Source organism: Calonectris borealis, chromosome 29, assembly GCF_964195595.1.
Source record: "Calonectris borealis chromosome 29, bCalBor7.hap1.2, whole genome shotgun sequence".
In the NCBI taxonomy this organism is placed as follows: Eukaryota; Metazoa; Chordata; class Aves; order Procellariiformes; family Procellariidae; genus Calonectris; species Calonectris borealis.
This window is the reverse complement of record NC_134340.1, coordinates 1307870-1325018: the sequence shown is the minus strand read 5'-3', so window position 1 is coordinate 1325018 and position 17149 is coordinate 1307870. Positions and strand designations below refer to the sequence as shown.

Below are 17149 nucleotides of genomic sequence, written 5' to 3'. Positions count from 1 at the left end.
CCCCACACCCCAACTCCTTGGCCCTATGACCCCCAAACCCTCGACCCCCCACACCCCAACTCCTTGGCCCTATGACCCCCAAACCCTCGACCCCCCCACACCCCAACTCCTTGGCCCTGTAACCCCCAAACCCTCGACCCCCCACACCCCAACTCCTTGGCCCTGTAACCCCCAAACCTTTGGCCCCTCAAACCTCAAATCCTTGGTCCCCATAACCCCCAAACCCTTGGCCCCTCAAACCCCAAATCCTCGACCCCCCACACCCCAACTCCTTGGCCCTGTAACCCCCAAACCTTTGGCCCCTCAAACCTCAAATCCTTGGTCCCCATAACCCCCAAACCCTTGGCCCCTCAAACCCCAAATCCTCGACCCCCCACACCCCAACTCCTTGGCCCTATGACCCCCAAACCCTCGACCCCCCACACCCCAACTCCTTGGCCCTGTAACCCCCAAACCCTTGGCCCCTCAAACCTCAAATCCTTGGTCCCCATAACACCCAAACCCTTGGCCCCTCAAACCCCAAACCCTCGACCCCCCACACCCCAACTCCTTGGCCCTGTAACCCCCAAACCCTCGACCCCCCACACCCCAACTCCTTGGCCCTACGAGCCCCAAACCCTCGACCCCCCACACCCCAACTCCTTGGCCCTGTAACCCCCAAACCCTCGACCCCCCACACCCCAACTCCTTGGCCCTAGGACCCCCAAGCCCTCGACCCCCCCACACCCCAACTCCTTGGCCCTACGACCCCCAAACCCTCGACCCCCCACACCCCAACTCCTTGGCCCTACGACCCCCAAACCCTCGGCCCCTCAAACCTCAAATCCTTGGTCCCCATAACCCCCAAACCCTTGGCCCCTCAAACCCCAAACCCTCGACCCCCCACACCCCAACTCCTTGGCCCTGTAACCCCCAAACCCTCGACCCCCCACACCCCAACTCCTTGGCCCTACGACCCCCAAACCCTCGACCCCCCACACCCCAACTCCTTGGCCCCGCTGACCCCACAGCCATGGCCCCACCAAGCCCAAGCCCGCACCCAGCGTCCTCCAAGGGTTTCTCTCCGAGTGCTCCCTTGAGGCCGCATCCTGCCACTGCAGCATCTCCTGAGCTGGCTCCTAAAGCAGTTGCCTCACCCCCGAAGCACCGGGTGTGGGAAGACGAAGAAAAAGAAGAAAAAGAAAAAAAAAAAAAAAGTCAAAATGGGTTTATTTTATAAAAAAAAAAAAAAAAAATTTGTACAATTTTAGTTCCTCTAGGAAAAAAAAAACCAAACCAAACAAAAACCAACCAACAAAACTTCCTACCACTGCCGTAATGCTTCGATCCACTGCAAACTGTAAAAACAAGCTTTTTATATATTAAAAAACAATTTTACATTTTACAATTTTCTACACGCATGCACAAGGTCTCGGCTCTGCGGGGAAAAAAAAAAAAACAACCAAAAACGAACGAAAAAGGGTTTATTCTTCTTAAACTCCAAGTGGAAAACGCCCCCTCCCTGGCCGACCCGACCGCTCGCGCTCTCTGAAGTCTTTTTTGCAGTAAAACACCCCAAAACGGGCTCCCAGCGGCAGCAGCACTGATGGAGCTGGGGGGGTGAAACCTGGGTCCTTCGGCCTCGGGAGGCTGGAAGACGAGGGGGGCCCAGGCAGGGGTTAGAAACGCCCAAAAAATGGAGATCCCCACGGTGCCCGGGTGGGGACGGACCCCCAGGACCCCTCCAGCATCTTAATGTTGCTACTGGTACTTACTGGGGAAGCCCCCAGCCCCTCCGGGGGGGGCACACGTGGCCAGCGTGGCATCGCCCCCCCCGCCCCCCCCGACTAAACTCACCCCCCTTTAGTGCTCAGGACAAAATAAACCAAAATCAAATCCAACCGCACGCCTGCCCGGGATGAAATTTGGCAGCTCCCACGACCAAACCAACCCCCCCTGCCCAGCCACACCCCCCCCCCTCCCCGGGACCCCCTGAGACCCCCCCGACCCGCCACGGCGTGGCCGGACAAGGGGATCCAGAGGGAAAAAAAAAAAAAATTAAAATAAATCCATGAGGTATTTGCGACCTTAACAAAACCAAGGGAAGGCAAAAGCTTTTGTGCCCCCACGGTGAGCCAGCCCCGGCTCGTGGGACCACCACGGGCCACCGGCCACCACGGGCCATTAATTAAGGACCTCACTGAGCCACGAGCCCTCATCACCCTCGCCAGGAACCCCTCGTCTCATTCACCCCACGGCCTCCGGGTCCAGGATTGGACCTCCAGAGACGTTTTAAGCTGCTCTGCCTGCAACCCACGGCTGCAGCTCCAACCGGCGTGGGGAAGCCCCACAGGGATGCTGCTGGGACCCGGGTCGCCTCGGGAGCAGGGAAATCACTTAAAAAAAAAAACCAACCCTTCTGCTTCTCTTAAAAACCAGATTTTCACTTGCTTTTGTTAAGAGCTGAGCGCGGAAACCATCGGCAGAGAGGCGAGGAGGACGTTCCTACAGCCGAGAGCATCGCCGCTCCGGTGTCTTGGATGCCGGGGGAGGTTTTCATAGCAGCCACGGATCGCGGAGGTGTTTGCAAAATACTGCCCCCCAAAAAAATCTCTAGGATTAAAAACCAGCCCCAGAGGGCGGGCGGTGGTTTAAGGTCAGAGCCAGGACAGCTGCCAGGTAGAAAACGGGCGAGCGCAGCAGGTCCTTGGGACCGGACGGTGCTTGAAGACGCTGGTGAAGAAGGTGTAGAGTTAGCCCTTGAGTTATGGCACCGAAACGCCGTCTCCTTCCTGGCCGTGCCGCTGTCCGCCGCCGGCTGCACCTTCTGGGGGGATGCTACACGGACCTGGGTTTTGGGGAGGAGGAGGAGGAGGAGGAAGAGGAGGAGGAAGGGGCTCAGCCCACCCCAACGAGGGCCAAGCCGAGGCGGAGGGCGAGTGGTCACAGGTAGGTGATGGAGCTGGGCACGGGTGCTGCTTGCCAGCGCCCGCCGCAGTTCTGCCCTCGAGCCGTGGCCTCCCTGAGCCCCGGCGGAGACGGGGAGGATGAGACGGAGGGGTCCGGAGAGGGTCTCCCCCCCAACCCCTCTCCATCCCTCTTCAGCTCACACGGAGGTCTCCGACTGCAGCCTCATGACGAACTTGTGCGACTTGGGGTCCACGAACTCCTCCGAGAGCTTGAAGAAAGGGATCTTCTTGGTGCTCACCACCAGGCTGAAGTCCTGGCGCTTCAGCACGAAGACCACCCCATCCTTCAGGCCGTTCGTCACCGGCTCCTCGCTGACCAGCGTCCACTGCTTGGCCAGCCAGCGGTCCTTGTGGTACTGGATGGTGGGTCCGGCCGTCAGGTACCGCTCAAGGAACGCCTTGGAGGAGGGAAAGGACACGTGAACGTCGCCTTCCTACGGCTCAGCCTAGGTTTTTTTTTTTTGCAGCCTCAAGCTGCTCGGCAGGTCCTGCAGGAAAAACATCCCCGTGCGGCTGGTTCCCGTCGCTGCGTGTTGCTCCCTTGGGGTTACACCCGCTTTTCTGGCTCTATCCCCCAACCCCTTCTCCTCCCGGGGCGATGCTCTCACCCGGTGGGGAAAAAGCCCCACCCAAGTCCTCACGCTCTGGACCAAGCCCTTGGGCGAACCCAGAGACCCATCCCACCTCGCCGTGCTCCCGGCGCACCTTGGGCGTCATGTCGTGGGTGATGCAGAACTCGAGGTGCTGCAGGATGCTCTCCATGGTGTGGTAGGGCTGCTGCTTGGTGGTGCGCAGGTACTTCTGCATGGCCCGGGCCATGGAGGCGAAGATGGCCTGAGCCGCCTCCCGTGGATCCATGATCTCCCGTGGGTTCTTCTGGTCCTCCTCCTGCAGCCGCTTGATGTGGGTGAAGGCTTCTTCCACCGCCACCACCAGCCTGCCGGGAGGAAAGCCATGGACGTGGGGCAGATCCCCTGGGGCTGGGGGGAGCCCCTCGCCGCCTGCCGACCTATGGACGGCAGGAACCCCGCTTCCACCCCAAAACAGTTTTGGGGCAGATCTGGCTGTGCCACGCAACAGCCGGGCTTGGGGATGCGCCTCCCCAAGAGCAGGGACGCCTCGTCTTGGGGGGCTGGAGGTGACCCCAGGACCCCCCACCTCCCTCCTGCCAGCACAGCCCAGGTCCTCACGGGGGTCCTGGGATGGGCACCCCCCGGGACACGCGGCAACGGGGCACCCGCTGCCGCACGGAGCCCCGGTCCCCGCCGCCGGCCCCGTACCTGGCGCGGCGTTTCCGCACCCTGCGCTCGTGCTCCGCCTCCTCGTAGTAATACTCGTTGTGGCTGTTGTCGCGGCGCCGGGCAGCCGCCGCGATGACGGCCCGGGACTGGCCGGTGGAATTGTTCGTCGTGTTTTCTGCGGGGAAAAGGGTGAGGTTAGAGAGGAGTTGGGGGGCTGCGAGGTGCCCGATGCTTCCCCTGCCCCACGGCCAGGCTGCGGCGATCCCGCTCCGGGTTCTCCAGAGCCGAGAGGAGCCTCCGGAGAGGAAAACACAGGGATGGGGAAAGGAAGGAGGAGAGAGAACAAGAGGAGAAGCCAAGGGAAGGGGAGCTCACCCTCGCCGAGGGAATAAACTTTAAACCCGGACATTTTCTTGGACAGGACGGATTTTGGCAGGTTGAGGAGGGCAGGGTTGTAGACCGGGAAATCGTGGTAATAGTTCTCCAGGATCCACACGGCTGCTCGCTGGATGCTGCAGGGAGACACAGCCGGGCACGGCGGCGGGCACAGAGAGCCGGTTAGCGCCGCGCCGCGCCGGGGGGCACACGCAGCCGGGGCGGGGCGGGCGGGGGGCGCGGAGAGCGCCCGGCGCTGCGGGGATGGCTCACCGGTGGCGAGACGGGATGCTGCGGGGAGCAGCGGCGCGAATACGGGTGCGCGTGTGCACACGGGCGCCTGGACACCCAGGCAGGCACATGCCTGAGTGCATGTGCACGTATGTACGTGCACACGCACCGCTGCACATGCACGTATGTACGTGCACACGCACGAATTTTACGGCTGGACTTGACAATCTTAAAGGTCTTTTCCAACCTAAGTAATTCTGTGATTCCATGAATGGACACGCATCAATGCCCGTGCACGTATGTACGTGCACACACCTGAATGCCCATGCACATATGTACGTGCACACGCATCAATGCATGTACATTTACGTATGTGCACACATGCATGTGCACACGCCTGAATGCCCGTGCACATATGTATGCGCACACACATCAATGCCCGTGCACATATGTACGTGCACACGCATCAGTGCCCACGCACACATGTACGTACACACACCTGAATGCCTGTGCACATATGTACGTGCACACACCCGAATGCCCATGCACATATGTGCGTGCACACACATCAATGCCCGTGCACACATGTATGTACACATGCCTGAATGCCTGTGCACACATGTACGTACACACACCTGAATGCCCATGCACATATGTGCGTGCACACACATCAATGCCCGTGCACACATGTATGTACACATGCCTGAATGCTCGTGCACACATGTACGTACACACGCCCGAATGCCCGTGCACATATGTACGTGCACACGCATCAACGCATGGGCGTTTACATATGTGCCCACATGCACGCGCATCAAGGCACGTGCACACACGTACGTGCACACGCCTCCTGCACACACGCGAACACGGGAACCCCCCCCCGGCACCCCCGTACCTGAGATGGCCGACGTTGTAGAAGCGGCTGGCCCCGTCGGCGGAGCGGACGGCCTTGAGGGTGAACTGGGGCTGGAGCTGGCGCAGCTCCAGCAGCACCACGGCCAGGTAGTGCACGAAGAGCAGCGCGTCCACCAGCGAGACGGCGTACTGCACCACCCCCTGGTAGTTGCGGTCCCGCGAATCCAGGATCCGCACGCCGTAGAAAAGCCAATAGGAGACGACGAGGAGGAAGACGAGCACCATAAGCAACGCTCGGAAGACGAAGACGCGAGGGAAGAAGGCTTTGGGGCGACGGAAGAAGAGAGCCCAGCTGCCCAGCAGGAGGATGAGGAGTTTGAAGGCCACGGAGATGAAGAGCCCCTCGCAGGGTGTCCCGCAGGGCTCCAGCTCCTCCCGCCACAGCAGCTGGGGCAGGAGCATGAAGGCGAGGGGGGTGAGGAAGGCAAGCAGCGCCAGCGCCCCGGCCAGCGAGACGCCCAGGTGCCGGGAGCAGTCCAGGTGGGCGCTGTCCTCCATGTCCTTGGTGATGCGGGTGATGTCATCGTGCGAGATGCTGTGCTCCGACGTCCCCGTCACCACCGTGGTGGTCTCGCCCCAGTTGTCATCCTGGGGAGGGCGGATGGGAGGGTTACGTGGGGGATGGCTCCGTGTCCCCCCCGGCCCCAGCGCCCCGGGGGGTGCCCGCCGCGCCGGCCCCCCACCCCACCCCAACTCCAGCATCTCCCGTCCACCAAACCTCAAAGCCCGGCGCGCTGCCCGGCGCCATCACCCCCATTTAGACGGCGGAAACCTCAGGGTGGGGGGGGAGCGCAGCGATTTGGCCAGGACCCTCTAGGAAAACCCCGTCGGCGGCTCCGTGCCGCGCTCCACCTCTCCGGCACCGGCGAGAGCAGCTTTGGAAGTGGGAAGCATCCTGCTTCCAGGCAAACCCCCTCATTAGCGGGGCCAGAAGGAACATGCCCGGCTGCCGTCCCAACACACCCTCGCCGCCGCTGCGCGGGCGGGTGCTGCCTCCCCCAGCGCCGCGCCGGGCAGGACAAAGTCACCGGTGATCCGGCGGCTCAAGAGCACCGGGCAGGTCTCCCACCACCTCCGAAAATCCCCTCCTCAAGCCAGAGGGGTGTGGAAATGTCCCGTCCCCATCTGATCCCTTCCCAGCTAAAACACGGGAAGGGAGCAGACGTTGGACCGCAGGTGCTGGAAGCACCGCCCCGGCGCAGCCACGGCTCTGTCCGTCCGTCCGTCCTCTCACTCGGACTTTCCCGTTCTGTTTTACACCACTTTGGCATCCCTGAAACTTGGGGTTTTATCGTATCGTATTTTTTCCCCCCTGAATCTCTGCAGGAAAGCCGGGAATTCCTGCAGCAAACTAAAACCACCGTCTGGGGCTTTCCAGAGGGATGTGGAGCAGAGGAGGGTCCGGGAGGACCCGTCCATATCCCAGCCCATCCCCAGGCGAACCCACGCTGCCGTCGGCTCGCTCCGGCCACGCCTGGACCGGGCAGGCTCAGCCGCCGGCATCCTGGCCACCGCAAACCCCAGCCTCTGCCGGCGCCGGCTTCTCGGTGGGGGAAGATGAAAAGAGCCGGAGCCGCCTGCGTAGGTGGCCGGGAGATGATTAAAGCCAGGGATCGGGCTCCGCGGCGGGCGGAGGGGTGCCGGCACCCAGCACGGGGGGCACGGCAGCGCCGCCCCCGCTGCCGCTGGTGTCGAGGGACCCCCGTGGGGCCGCGGGGCTGGGGCGGCGGGCGGAGGGGTGCCGCAGGGGAGCCTCCTCCACACCAACCTGCTCGCCGGTGTGATCCTGCCGGGAGCCGGGCTGGGGTTATTACGCCTTGGCATGGCCGAGCCGGCGTCACCTGCAGGCGCCAAGCGAGGAGCTGGAGCTAATCCCTCGGGAGCGGATCCCCAGGGAGCGGATCCCCAGGGAGTGGATCCCTAGGGAGTGGGTCCCCAGGGTGTTTTCCACCCTGGGCAGCCCCTGCCCACCCCGGCTGCTTCCCCGGGGCGCCGCGACAGCCGGTCCCCTTTCATTTGCGCCCGCGCCGCCCGCCCGCCCTCCCCGCCGGCGCCGCCGCAGCGCTCGCAGGAGCCCGTCCGCCAGCCGAGGGCCAGCCCAACCGGCTCGACCGCTCTGCCGGGGAGCACCAGGCATGCCGGGAACCCCCGCGCCCCGCCGGCGGCTCCCACCCTCGGCAGCATCCCCGCGGCGGGGCAGGGATGCCGACCCCATCCCTCCCCCCTGCCCCAACTCACCCTCTCATCCCCCCGAGTCGACTCGTTGTCCAACAAGGGCTCGCCCGGCGCTTGGATGGTCACCGACTTGTCCCCGCGGCTCCCGTCCCGGCTTTTTGAGCGATGCCGGTCCCGCCGGTCCCTGGAAAGCAAGAGAGGGGAGCAGGGTGGGTGCACCAGGGTGGCAGCACCCACTGGGGCCAGGGACCCCCCGCCTCGGGCACGCACCGACCCCTCACCTGTGCTTGCGGGAGCTGCGGGAATGCCCGGACTTGTAGGAATATCCCGAGTACTGCGACTCATTGTCCATGGTGTCGGAGCGCCGGGGCTTGTGCCGCTCCACGCCGAGGGGCTTGGGTCTCCCCGGCCCCGGGACGGCGGCCAGGGCCTCCTTCAGGGGGGGCTTCTTCAGGCCCAGGGGCACCTTCAAGAAGTCGACCGTCACCTTGAGGGACTCTATTTTGATCACCTGGTTGGGCTCGTCTCAGGAGAAAACGGCTCGCCCGCCTGCCGAGGCGAAGGGGAAGGGTCAGCGGCGGCGCGGCGGCATCCCGGGGGTCCCGGCCGCCGGTGAGCATCCCCGCGCCCGCCACCCCTGCACCACCGGCAAACGGGGACGGGACTTCGGCAGGGAAAGGGAATTTGGGTCACTTTGGGGCATTTTCTGTTTTATCCCACGCCCAAGCTGGGTCCGGGATGGCCACCTTCCCCTTTATTAACGATACTGCGTGATTAGCTTCTGTTTCGGGTGATTTACACTTTAATTAATATCACGATCGTTATTTTAACTGCCAAGAGAGCGCCTAGGGTGGGGGCCAACAGGAAAAAAAAAAAAAAAAAAAGAAAAAGGAATGAATAATTGGGCGCAGGCAACGTTTCAGGCCCATCTCGCGGCGCGGGGCTCTGCCCGGACACGCTTCCCAGCGCGGAGCCGGGATCTCACGCCCAGGAGATCGGCACGGGAGTCCCGCTCTGTGCCGAGGAGCATCGCACCGGCTCCAGCCCCCCCCCCGCGGCAAGCTCGGAGCTGCCGGGGGAAGCCGGGAGACCCCAGGCTGCCGGGAGCCATCGCGGTGGCTCCGAGGATGGGACCGCTCTGGGCCACCCCGGCAGCATCCGGGGACCATCGCAAGGCTGGCTCGGCGCAGACACCACCGCCCTGACTCACGCCGTTATTAGCCAACCCCAAACTCCCATCACGGCCGTTTGGAGGCACAGACGTATATAAATATATACACACAGGCACGCGATACCAACCTACGCCTACTTATGGTGTCGGATCTCTGCTGGGTTGGGAAAAGATCCCAGCCGGGCAGCGCCAGGCACCTTGACCTCGGGGCAGGAGCTGGGGTCTGCGGCGGTGGTCTCCCGGGGTCCCAGCCCGGGGGTTTTGGGGACTCCCAAGCCCCGGCGCGGGGTGGGTGCTGGTTTGCCTGGGTCTGTGATCGCACCAGGGAGCGGAGATGGGGGTCGCCCTCGGGGAGGCAGAGGGGACATGGCGGTGCCTGACCCACGCCGGGGGATGCCGGACCCCGTCGGAGGGGTCTTGCCAAATCCTCCTGCCCTCACCCTAAGGGTGCTGGGGGGGCTGCGGGCTTTAGGCATCCCCCAGAGCCCCAAACCCCCCCTCCCAGCCAGTCCTGCGTCCTGGGGGGGCCGCGCCGGCTGTGTTTGTGCCGGGTTACCACGGAAATGCCATTTCGACCAAATAAAACCCAAATGTCTTTTGGCCTCTTTTTCCAAGGCCTCGGGGAGGGGGAGATGGGGTCGAGGAGGGGAAAAGGAAGGGAGGGGGGGTCCTTTTGTCCCAGATGCTGGATGCTCACACATTTATCACTATGGAAACAAAAGCCCCCCCCTGCCCACGCCGGTTGTCTAGGAGATGGCAACGGGGCCGGGAGCTCGTCCCAGCATCCCCAGCGAGAGCGATGGGGGAAGGGGCTGGGAGAGAAAGGACCCCCCTGTCCCCCCCCCCCCCAACCTCCTGCCAGCCCCCCCTCTTCTGGGCTTTGTTTGCAGGCAGGGATCGGGTTTCTGCTGGGAACAATGCCGGGGCCGCTGCGCAGGGGGCCGGGGACCGGCTTGTCCCCAGTCTGGTCCATTAACACCATTAGGAGGTTGATACTGGGGCAGGGGATGGAGCCGAGGGACTCACGGGACCGGGGGGACTCACCGGCGGGGCGGTGCGGGAGGTCAGGGTGCGGCAGGCGGGTGCTGTCCCCCGTCCCGGTGGTCACCGAGGCACTTGGGGCATCCTGAGCCTCCGACGGGGACGGCATCCAGCTGGCGGGCGCCGGAGGGGGGCTGCGCATGGGGGGCCGCTCACGGGACGGGCGGCCGCGCCGGGGGTCCGCGGTCGAGCTGGAGGGAAGCAAGAGAGAGAAGGAAATCAGGAACCGGGCGTCCCTGCCGCACGCGGATGCTTCGCGGCATCCCCTCCCCGGGGACCGGGACCACCCAGCCACGTGGTTAGGGGCGAGCCGCGGCGCGGCACAGCGGGCACCGCCAGCCAAAGCCCTTGCCCCGCAGGTCACCCACCCCCCTTCCCTCTGGGGGCACCCACCCCAGGAGAGCCCCTCGCTTGGCCTTGACCCCCGGCGAGCACCCGAGAGGAGCGACGGGCCGGGGAGGAAAACGAAGGTGGGCTGGACAACCCCCCCCCCAGACATCATTACAGCCCAAAACCTGCCCCGGCGTCCCCTCCACGCCGCATCGGCACCCTGCCCCGTACCCCGGCACCGCGGCTGGATGCGACCCTCCCCGAGGTGTCCAGAGCCAGCCCGAGCTCCGCTCCCGCACCCCCGGCTCCCGCCAGCGCCCCGCGCTCCCGGGGAGGCGAAGCCCATTTATAGATGGGGTTTTCCAACACATCTCCGTGATCCCAGGCACCAGCCCCTGGATTTAACTCTCCTCGGCCACCACAATCCCGTGGCCAGCAGCCACACTTCAAGTCCACCCCCGAGTCAGGGGTCCCCAAGGCTGCCCCAGTGGCGTAGTGGGGACCCCGGGGCCATCCAGCTCCCGAAGGAAAAGCCGGAGCCGGGAGATGAAGGTCGATCCGTTCAGAGGGAGAACCGGGCACGCATTTCCAAGGGGAGCAAGCAACGAGCCACGGGAACGGCTGCGGCGAGCCCGGTCCTTCAACCGCGAGCTGGCGACGGGGCAGGGGTTACGGAGCGAGGTTTTGGGGCCCTTTCCCAGGGCAGAGCAGCGGTGCGGGATGGTTTGCTCCGGCAGGATCCACGGATGAGCCACGGGCGACCTCCGCATCCAGACCGGGGCTCGGCTCCGGCCGCCGAAGTCCCTCCGTCTTGCCCGTACCAAACCAGCCGAACTTTCTCCCCAGCAAAGGCTGGCGGGGGAAATAACCCCCAGCCCAGCAGTTTTGCAAAGTTAATTTGTAAATCAAGCGGCCATCCCGCGGGTCGCTGGAGCCGGGAGCTTCTCGTCCTCTGTCCCGTGGCCGCTCCGGTGCCAGCGGAGCAACTTGGCCGCTCCGGTGGGGAAGAAAGGGATTTTTTTTTTTTGGATGCTTTGCCTGGGAGAGTGGGGAAAGCCGGTTCGGCAGCACAAGGTGCTCAGGTGGAGAGGCTGGAAATGGATGCCTCGTCTCCAGGAGGAGAATCAGCTTCACCTTCCCGAGCCCGCGGAGACGCCGAGCAACTGCCGAGGGCTGGGAGCGAGAGCCAGACGCATGCAAACGAGGAGGAAAACTCACATTTTTAATAGCGAGGTGATTAACCATCAGAACAAACTCCCCAGGGGAGGAGAGGATTTGCCATCTCTTGACATCTTCAAGTCCAGACTGGATGGCTTCTCGGGAGGATGCTGGAGCACATCACAGGGTTCAAAGCAGCGAGAGCTCGGCTGGGGCTTCGGGGCGGTCAGAAAAGCCGCTGCCGCCGTCTCTCCTGCCTTTGAGTCCGCAAACCTCAAACACGAACTCTCTTTTGCATTCAAACGCTCAAAAAAATAGATCCAAGCGTTTCTAGATGAGAAAGCTTTCTTATTTCAAACAGCTCCAGGACAAATCCCGAGAGGGAAACCCTCTCCCCTCACCCCCGGCGAGGCAGCGTGCCCCTCGGACCGGGCAGCACAAACTGGCGCCGCGTGGCTCTCTCCCCGCTTTATTCAGCACCAAGACCTCGCCAGAGCTGGGCACGACGTTTGCTGGAGAAAAACCCGCTTTGAGCAAAGGAGAGAGGGGGAAATCGGTGACCGAACAACTTCAGACCCGGCCAAGGGGGTTGGGACCGAACCGGCTGCCTTCGCGCTGGAGCGGATGGGCGAGCGTCCACCCGCTCCCAGGCCAGAGCTCAGCGATTTACACCCCCGCTGCTCTTTTTCCAGCATCTGCAAATCTAGGTCAATTAACTAAATACCACCGTTAAGTCAGGATGCTCCGATGTGGTTACGAGAGGGGTGTGAACGCAGCCCTACGCACGCCGGCGACAGTTGGCTCCCCACCGCCGGGGCCGAGCCGGAGCAGACGGAAACATCAGCCACATCTGGGCAGGTGTTTTCCTGCTCGACCCGACAAGCAACGCAGCAACGGGGAAACTGAGTCACGGAGCGAGCCAGGAGGATCCCGGGGTCCTGGATTCCTGGCAGATGACTCCACCGCTGTTTATCCTCCCAATAAGCCCGGAGGGCTGGAAGCATGGCTCTGCCCATGACAGAGATGGGGAAACTGAGGCACACCGCAAGCCGGAGTCCGTAGCCGCACGGGCTGTTTATGGACAGGCAGGAAACCTAACGCGAGCCTCAGCCCTGCCTCACACCGTCATTTTGGGGCTGTCCTCCCTCACCACGCCGACACCAGGACCCCCTGAGCGGCGATGCCCACGGTGGGGATGGTGCCGCACGTCTCCGAAACCGGCCTGGGAACGGGAGGCACCTCCCGGCCCCGGCACAGGGGTCTGCCGAGCCGATCGCCTGGCACGTTTGCTTGCTTGGCTACACAAACACGCCTTGCTGCCTCCGCACAATGGGCGCCTTCCCCGGCCGGCCACCGGCCCCGGGAGCCCCGCGCTGCCGGGGGAGCAGGAGGCGGCGGCGGGGGGACGGAGCAATGACCGCATTTCACATAACGCAGCAAACGCTGGGGAGGCGGAGGAGGCTGCCGGCCCCGGGAGCTGGGTGCCCACGGGTGACAGGCAAAGAGCAGAAGGTGGGCGCACGGCTAGGAAAAACCCCAACCCCTGCTTGGATGGACGGGGTCCCCAGGAGGAGCTGGGGGGTCGAAGCAGATCCCCCCCCCCCACCATACACCGGCCGTGCATCATCTACCGAGGAGCTGGGGAGAGGCCGCCAAGGCAATTCGCTGCCCTCCCCCCGTTCGCACACCCCCTCCCGAAGCAAAACAATTTTCCTTCCCTTCTCCCCGGGCCGTATCCAGCCCCGCACCTCCTCTTGGCTGGCGGAGCTGAGGCTTCACGGCCAGCTCACGGCGCGTCCCTCGACCCCCAACTCCGCTCCTTTCCACGGCCGAGTCCCCCCCCGCGCCGGGCTGGGAAAGCGGCCGCCCCGGCCCCCCCGCCGCCGCTCCGGCCCCCTCCAGATGCCGTCGCTGGTTGGAATCCGCAAACTTCCAGCTCTTTGGTCCGTTGGCACGACCGGGCGCTTCAGAGGGACACGGGAAAGGCCCACGGGAAGCCCGAGTGGCTTAATCCAACTCCCCCATGGGGTCTCATTCTGCTCTCAAATTGCTCAGCGTCAGCTTGGATGCAGAAGGTTTAATATCCTTTCCAAACTGCCAGCTTTAATTACGATCACTCGGGATTGTTACAATATCCACAGGAACGTCCAGTCCCTCCAGCGCTCGGTCCCCACCAAGTTTCCTCCGGCGGGGAAGTCCCACTGCGCGACTACGGGACAAAGCCCAGCCTTTCACCCGGCATTTCAATCCCGCTGCGTGTCCGGGAGCGATGGAGGTCGCGGCCGCGGCGGGCGGCGGGGATGCGCTAGCTGCCTCCGCGCAGGTAAAAATGATTGCACCGAGATCTAGAACCAGAGGGAGAAGAAAAAAAAAAAAAAAAAAAAGGACAAAACCCAGGGATTTGCATGAGAACGGGGCTCCATACGAAGAGAGAGCTATTTGCATTGCAAAACCTGCCGGCACCAAGGGATCCTAACCGCAGCCGGCTCCCCGACACCCACCGCCCGCTTACCTGCTCCATCTCCCCCTTCCCAGGGCTGGGCGCCCGGCAGAGGGGCTCAGCCTGCACCCCGCATCCTCGCAGCACCCGTCCGCCTCGGCCCGAGCTCGCCGGGAGCGCTCGGGGCTCCCCGGGGTGACCAGCGGCATCTTTGCCCTCGTGGTTTCTGATGCCGGGTGCAGGCGGAGGCGGGATGGCACCGCGATGCCCAGCACATCGCCAGCCCCACGGCGAGGTGCTGCAGCTGCCACGTCTCCCTCCCGCCGCCCAAATCACATCCCCCTGTCCCCTCCCGCTCCCACTGTCCCTCCAGCCACACCGGTGGCACCTCCGGGTGGGACGCCAGCACGAGGTGACAAACCTACGGTCACCCCGGGGCACAGGAGGATGCAAACACCCGAGTGCCAGGCTGCTTCTCCGGTGGTCACGAGCATCCAGCGGTGCCGCAGGGTGCTGGGACGGGGCGAGCCGAGGAGGCGCAGGGCTCCGCGCTCGTGGTTCGGGCCGTGACTTCGATTTCAGCGCATTCTCCACGAGCATCATCAGAACCTCTGTCCCCAGGGCGCTTCAGCAACACCCCAAAAGGCCGGTTCCTACCCCAAAGGGACACCCGCAGCGTAAACGACTACACTTTTAGATCGATTATAACTCTGCTCCATCAGCTCCGGGTGCCTAATACTTAACCCTACTAAATCCTGCCAGGCTGCGGCGGGCAGGCAGCATTATCTGCGTCTCGGAGCCTGGAAAAGCGGCGTAGAGATGGGATCCGTCCAGACCCAGGCAAGGAGCAAGGCGACCGCGTTCACCCACCGACCGCGGTGCTCGAGGTGCGGCCACGCTCAGCTCGAAGCAGGGCACAAGGGAAAAAATCCCTCGCGTGGGGTCCGGCTTTGGCGGCTGGTCCTGCCGCCCCGGTGCCCGCGGGTCCGAGCGCTCGCGCGGGGGCAGCCAGGGCAGGGCAGCGAAGGCCCCGTGGTTTTCTCCGAGGCCCCCTCCCAAGCATCCCGGCTGGACAATAAAGCCATAAAGCATCTGCCAGCTGCGCCGGCCCTCAGAAAACAGAACCAAAATCTCAAACGACCTCGGACCAAAGACCTCAGGCTGATTCAGCCCTGCCCGATGCCAGGGTGATGGGCTCCCTGCCTTCCCCCAAACCCCCTTCGGCCCCATTGTCTGCGAGCGGATGAAAACAAGAACCACATTTCATCACTCAAATGGCCGAAGGGAGCCCAGAAGGAGCCCGGGGACGGGCAGTCGGTGCCCCCAGCCCCGTGCCCGGCCTCGGGACCGTGCCTCCAGGATGGGGGCTGCCCACAACCCAGCGACCCTCAACCCTAAATCAACCACCCCACGGTCCAACAGCCAGGCGAGGAGCCACCGCCGGCTCCAATGAAGTCGTCTGCTAATTAAATCAGTCGGTCTCATCCTGAGCTCCCCCCGCCCCAGCACAAAGACGGCGTAAATACACAGGAGAAGCCCGGCTGCGCGGAGATCGCATCTGACTCAGGCTGCCTCGGAGCCCAGCTCGGTCCCAACACAATCCCGAATTGCTGTGATTAAGCAACAGCCGTCCCCAGAGGCTCCGTGAAGATAATATTTAATTCTCCTTTTTTTTTTTTTTTTGGTTTTAAACCTCCGCCTTGGCTATTATACCAAGGCCTGGCGGGGGGGGGGGGGGGACAGACTCTACACCCTCTCCCAAGGAAATAAAGCCTCTCAGCCCAGACAGAGCAGCAGGGCCGATGCCTGAGCTCGCGCCCGGCGTAGAGCAGAGGGAACTCCCTGTTGGCTCAGGGCGCTGCGCCAGGACGGGACCAAGATAAACCGGATCAGAATCCGGCCGGGTCTCTCCCAGCAGCAGGTGAGCGTGCTGGCGGGGACGGGCGCAGCGGGCAGACCCTGCCCCGCGGGTCCCGCAGATCCGGCAGGGACATCGGCCCTTTTCACTTCCCCGTCCTGGGAGCAGCCACCCAGCCCTGGCACGGGGCGGACACCCCGTAGGTGCCCACCCTGGTCACCGGTCACCTGGTTGCTCGCAGGGTGGAAGCCCTGTGCTTAAACACCCGCGCTGGGCACAAAGGGCTCGGAGGCCAAGGGGTGGTTGACCGCAGCAGGGCAGCTTGGCCAGTAAACTCCAGTCTAAGCATGCCCGCTGCGGAGTGGGAAAGCCACAGGCACCGGTGCCAGGCTGCATGCAACCGGGGGCGGGGGGGGGACGCGGCCCCGCTGCATCACCCACCGGGGAGGTCCCCCAGGGCCAGCGGAGCCTTGCGAAAAAGGAGCAACCAGCACCCTGGGAGCGGGGCCCATCCCCGGGTGCATCCTCAGCACCCACCACCCAGAGACACCCCCCCCACCCCGGCCCCTGCTTCCGAGCTGGGGGTGGAAAAAAAACCCTGGCAGCCCCGCATCTCCCCCTGCCACGCAGCGAGGCACCCCCGGGAGCGGGGCTCGCCGAGCAGCCGTTCCCCGCCTGGCTGCCGGCCCAGGAAAGTCCCCGGCTTCCCAGGCCCTTCCTGGAGGGACGCGCCGAGCTCAGCCCCGGCCCCGGTCCCCGCAGCCGGGCTCGCCCGGCCCCGCTCCTCCCGGCTGCAAGGCGGGGGGGCTGCCCCGCACCCCGCTCCCCCCCGGTTCTCCCCCGCACTCACCATCGCCGCCGCACCTTTGTGCGCGTCCCCCCCCTCCCCGCACCAAAATCCCGGGGTTGCTGTTGCTGCTGCTGCTGCTGCTGCGGCGGAGGAGGAGGAGGAGGAGGAAGAGGAGGAGGAGGCGGAGGAAACCCCGAATCCCAGCGGAGCGGCCCCCCCCGCCGCTCCGCCGTGCGCCCGGCCCCGGCCCGCCGCGCCCCGGGCCGGCAGCTCCCGCCCGCGCCGCCGCTGTTCCCGGCCGCTCCCCCCGCGCCCGCCCATTGTCTCCGCTCCGCGCTCCCGGCGCCCCTCCGGGGCCATTGTCTTGGGGGGGGGGGGGAAGGCGGGCGGCGACCCCCGGCTTCCTCCCCCCGTACCTGCGGGTGGGGACGGGGGGGTCCCACCCGCTCCGCCGGATCTCGACCTGCAGCCCCCGG

General features: G+C 64.4%; 1 protein-coding gene across 1 annotated transcript; it reads right to left on the bottom strand.

Moving 5' to 3' along the window:
- Positions 1–2828: 2828 nt before the first annotated feature.
- Positions 2829–16785, bottom strand: VANGL2 (VANGL planar cell polarity protein 2). Its single transcript, XM_075176138.1, has 9 exons — positions 16734–16785; positions 10101–10288; positions 8167–8434; positions 7949–8069; positions 5691–6298; positions 4565–4701; positions 4229–4364; positions 3654–3885; positions 2829–3346 (listed from the first exon to the last, which is right to left on the bottom strand). The coding sequence occupies exons 3-9, from the start codon at positions 8235–8237 to the stop codon at positions 3086–3088; spliced, it is 1566 nt and encodes a 521-aa protein (XP_075032239.1). The 5' UTR covers positions 8238–8434; positions 10101–10288; positions 16734–16785; the 3' UTR covers positions 2829–3085.
- Between the last annotated feature and the right edge of the window lie 364 nt (positions 16786–17149).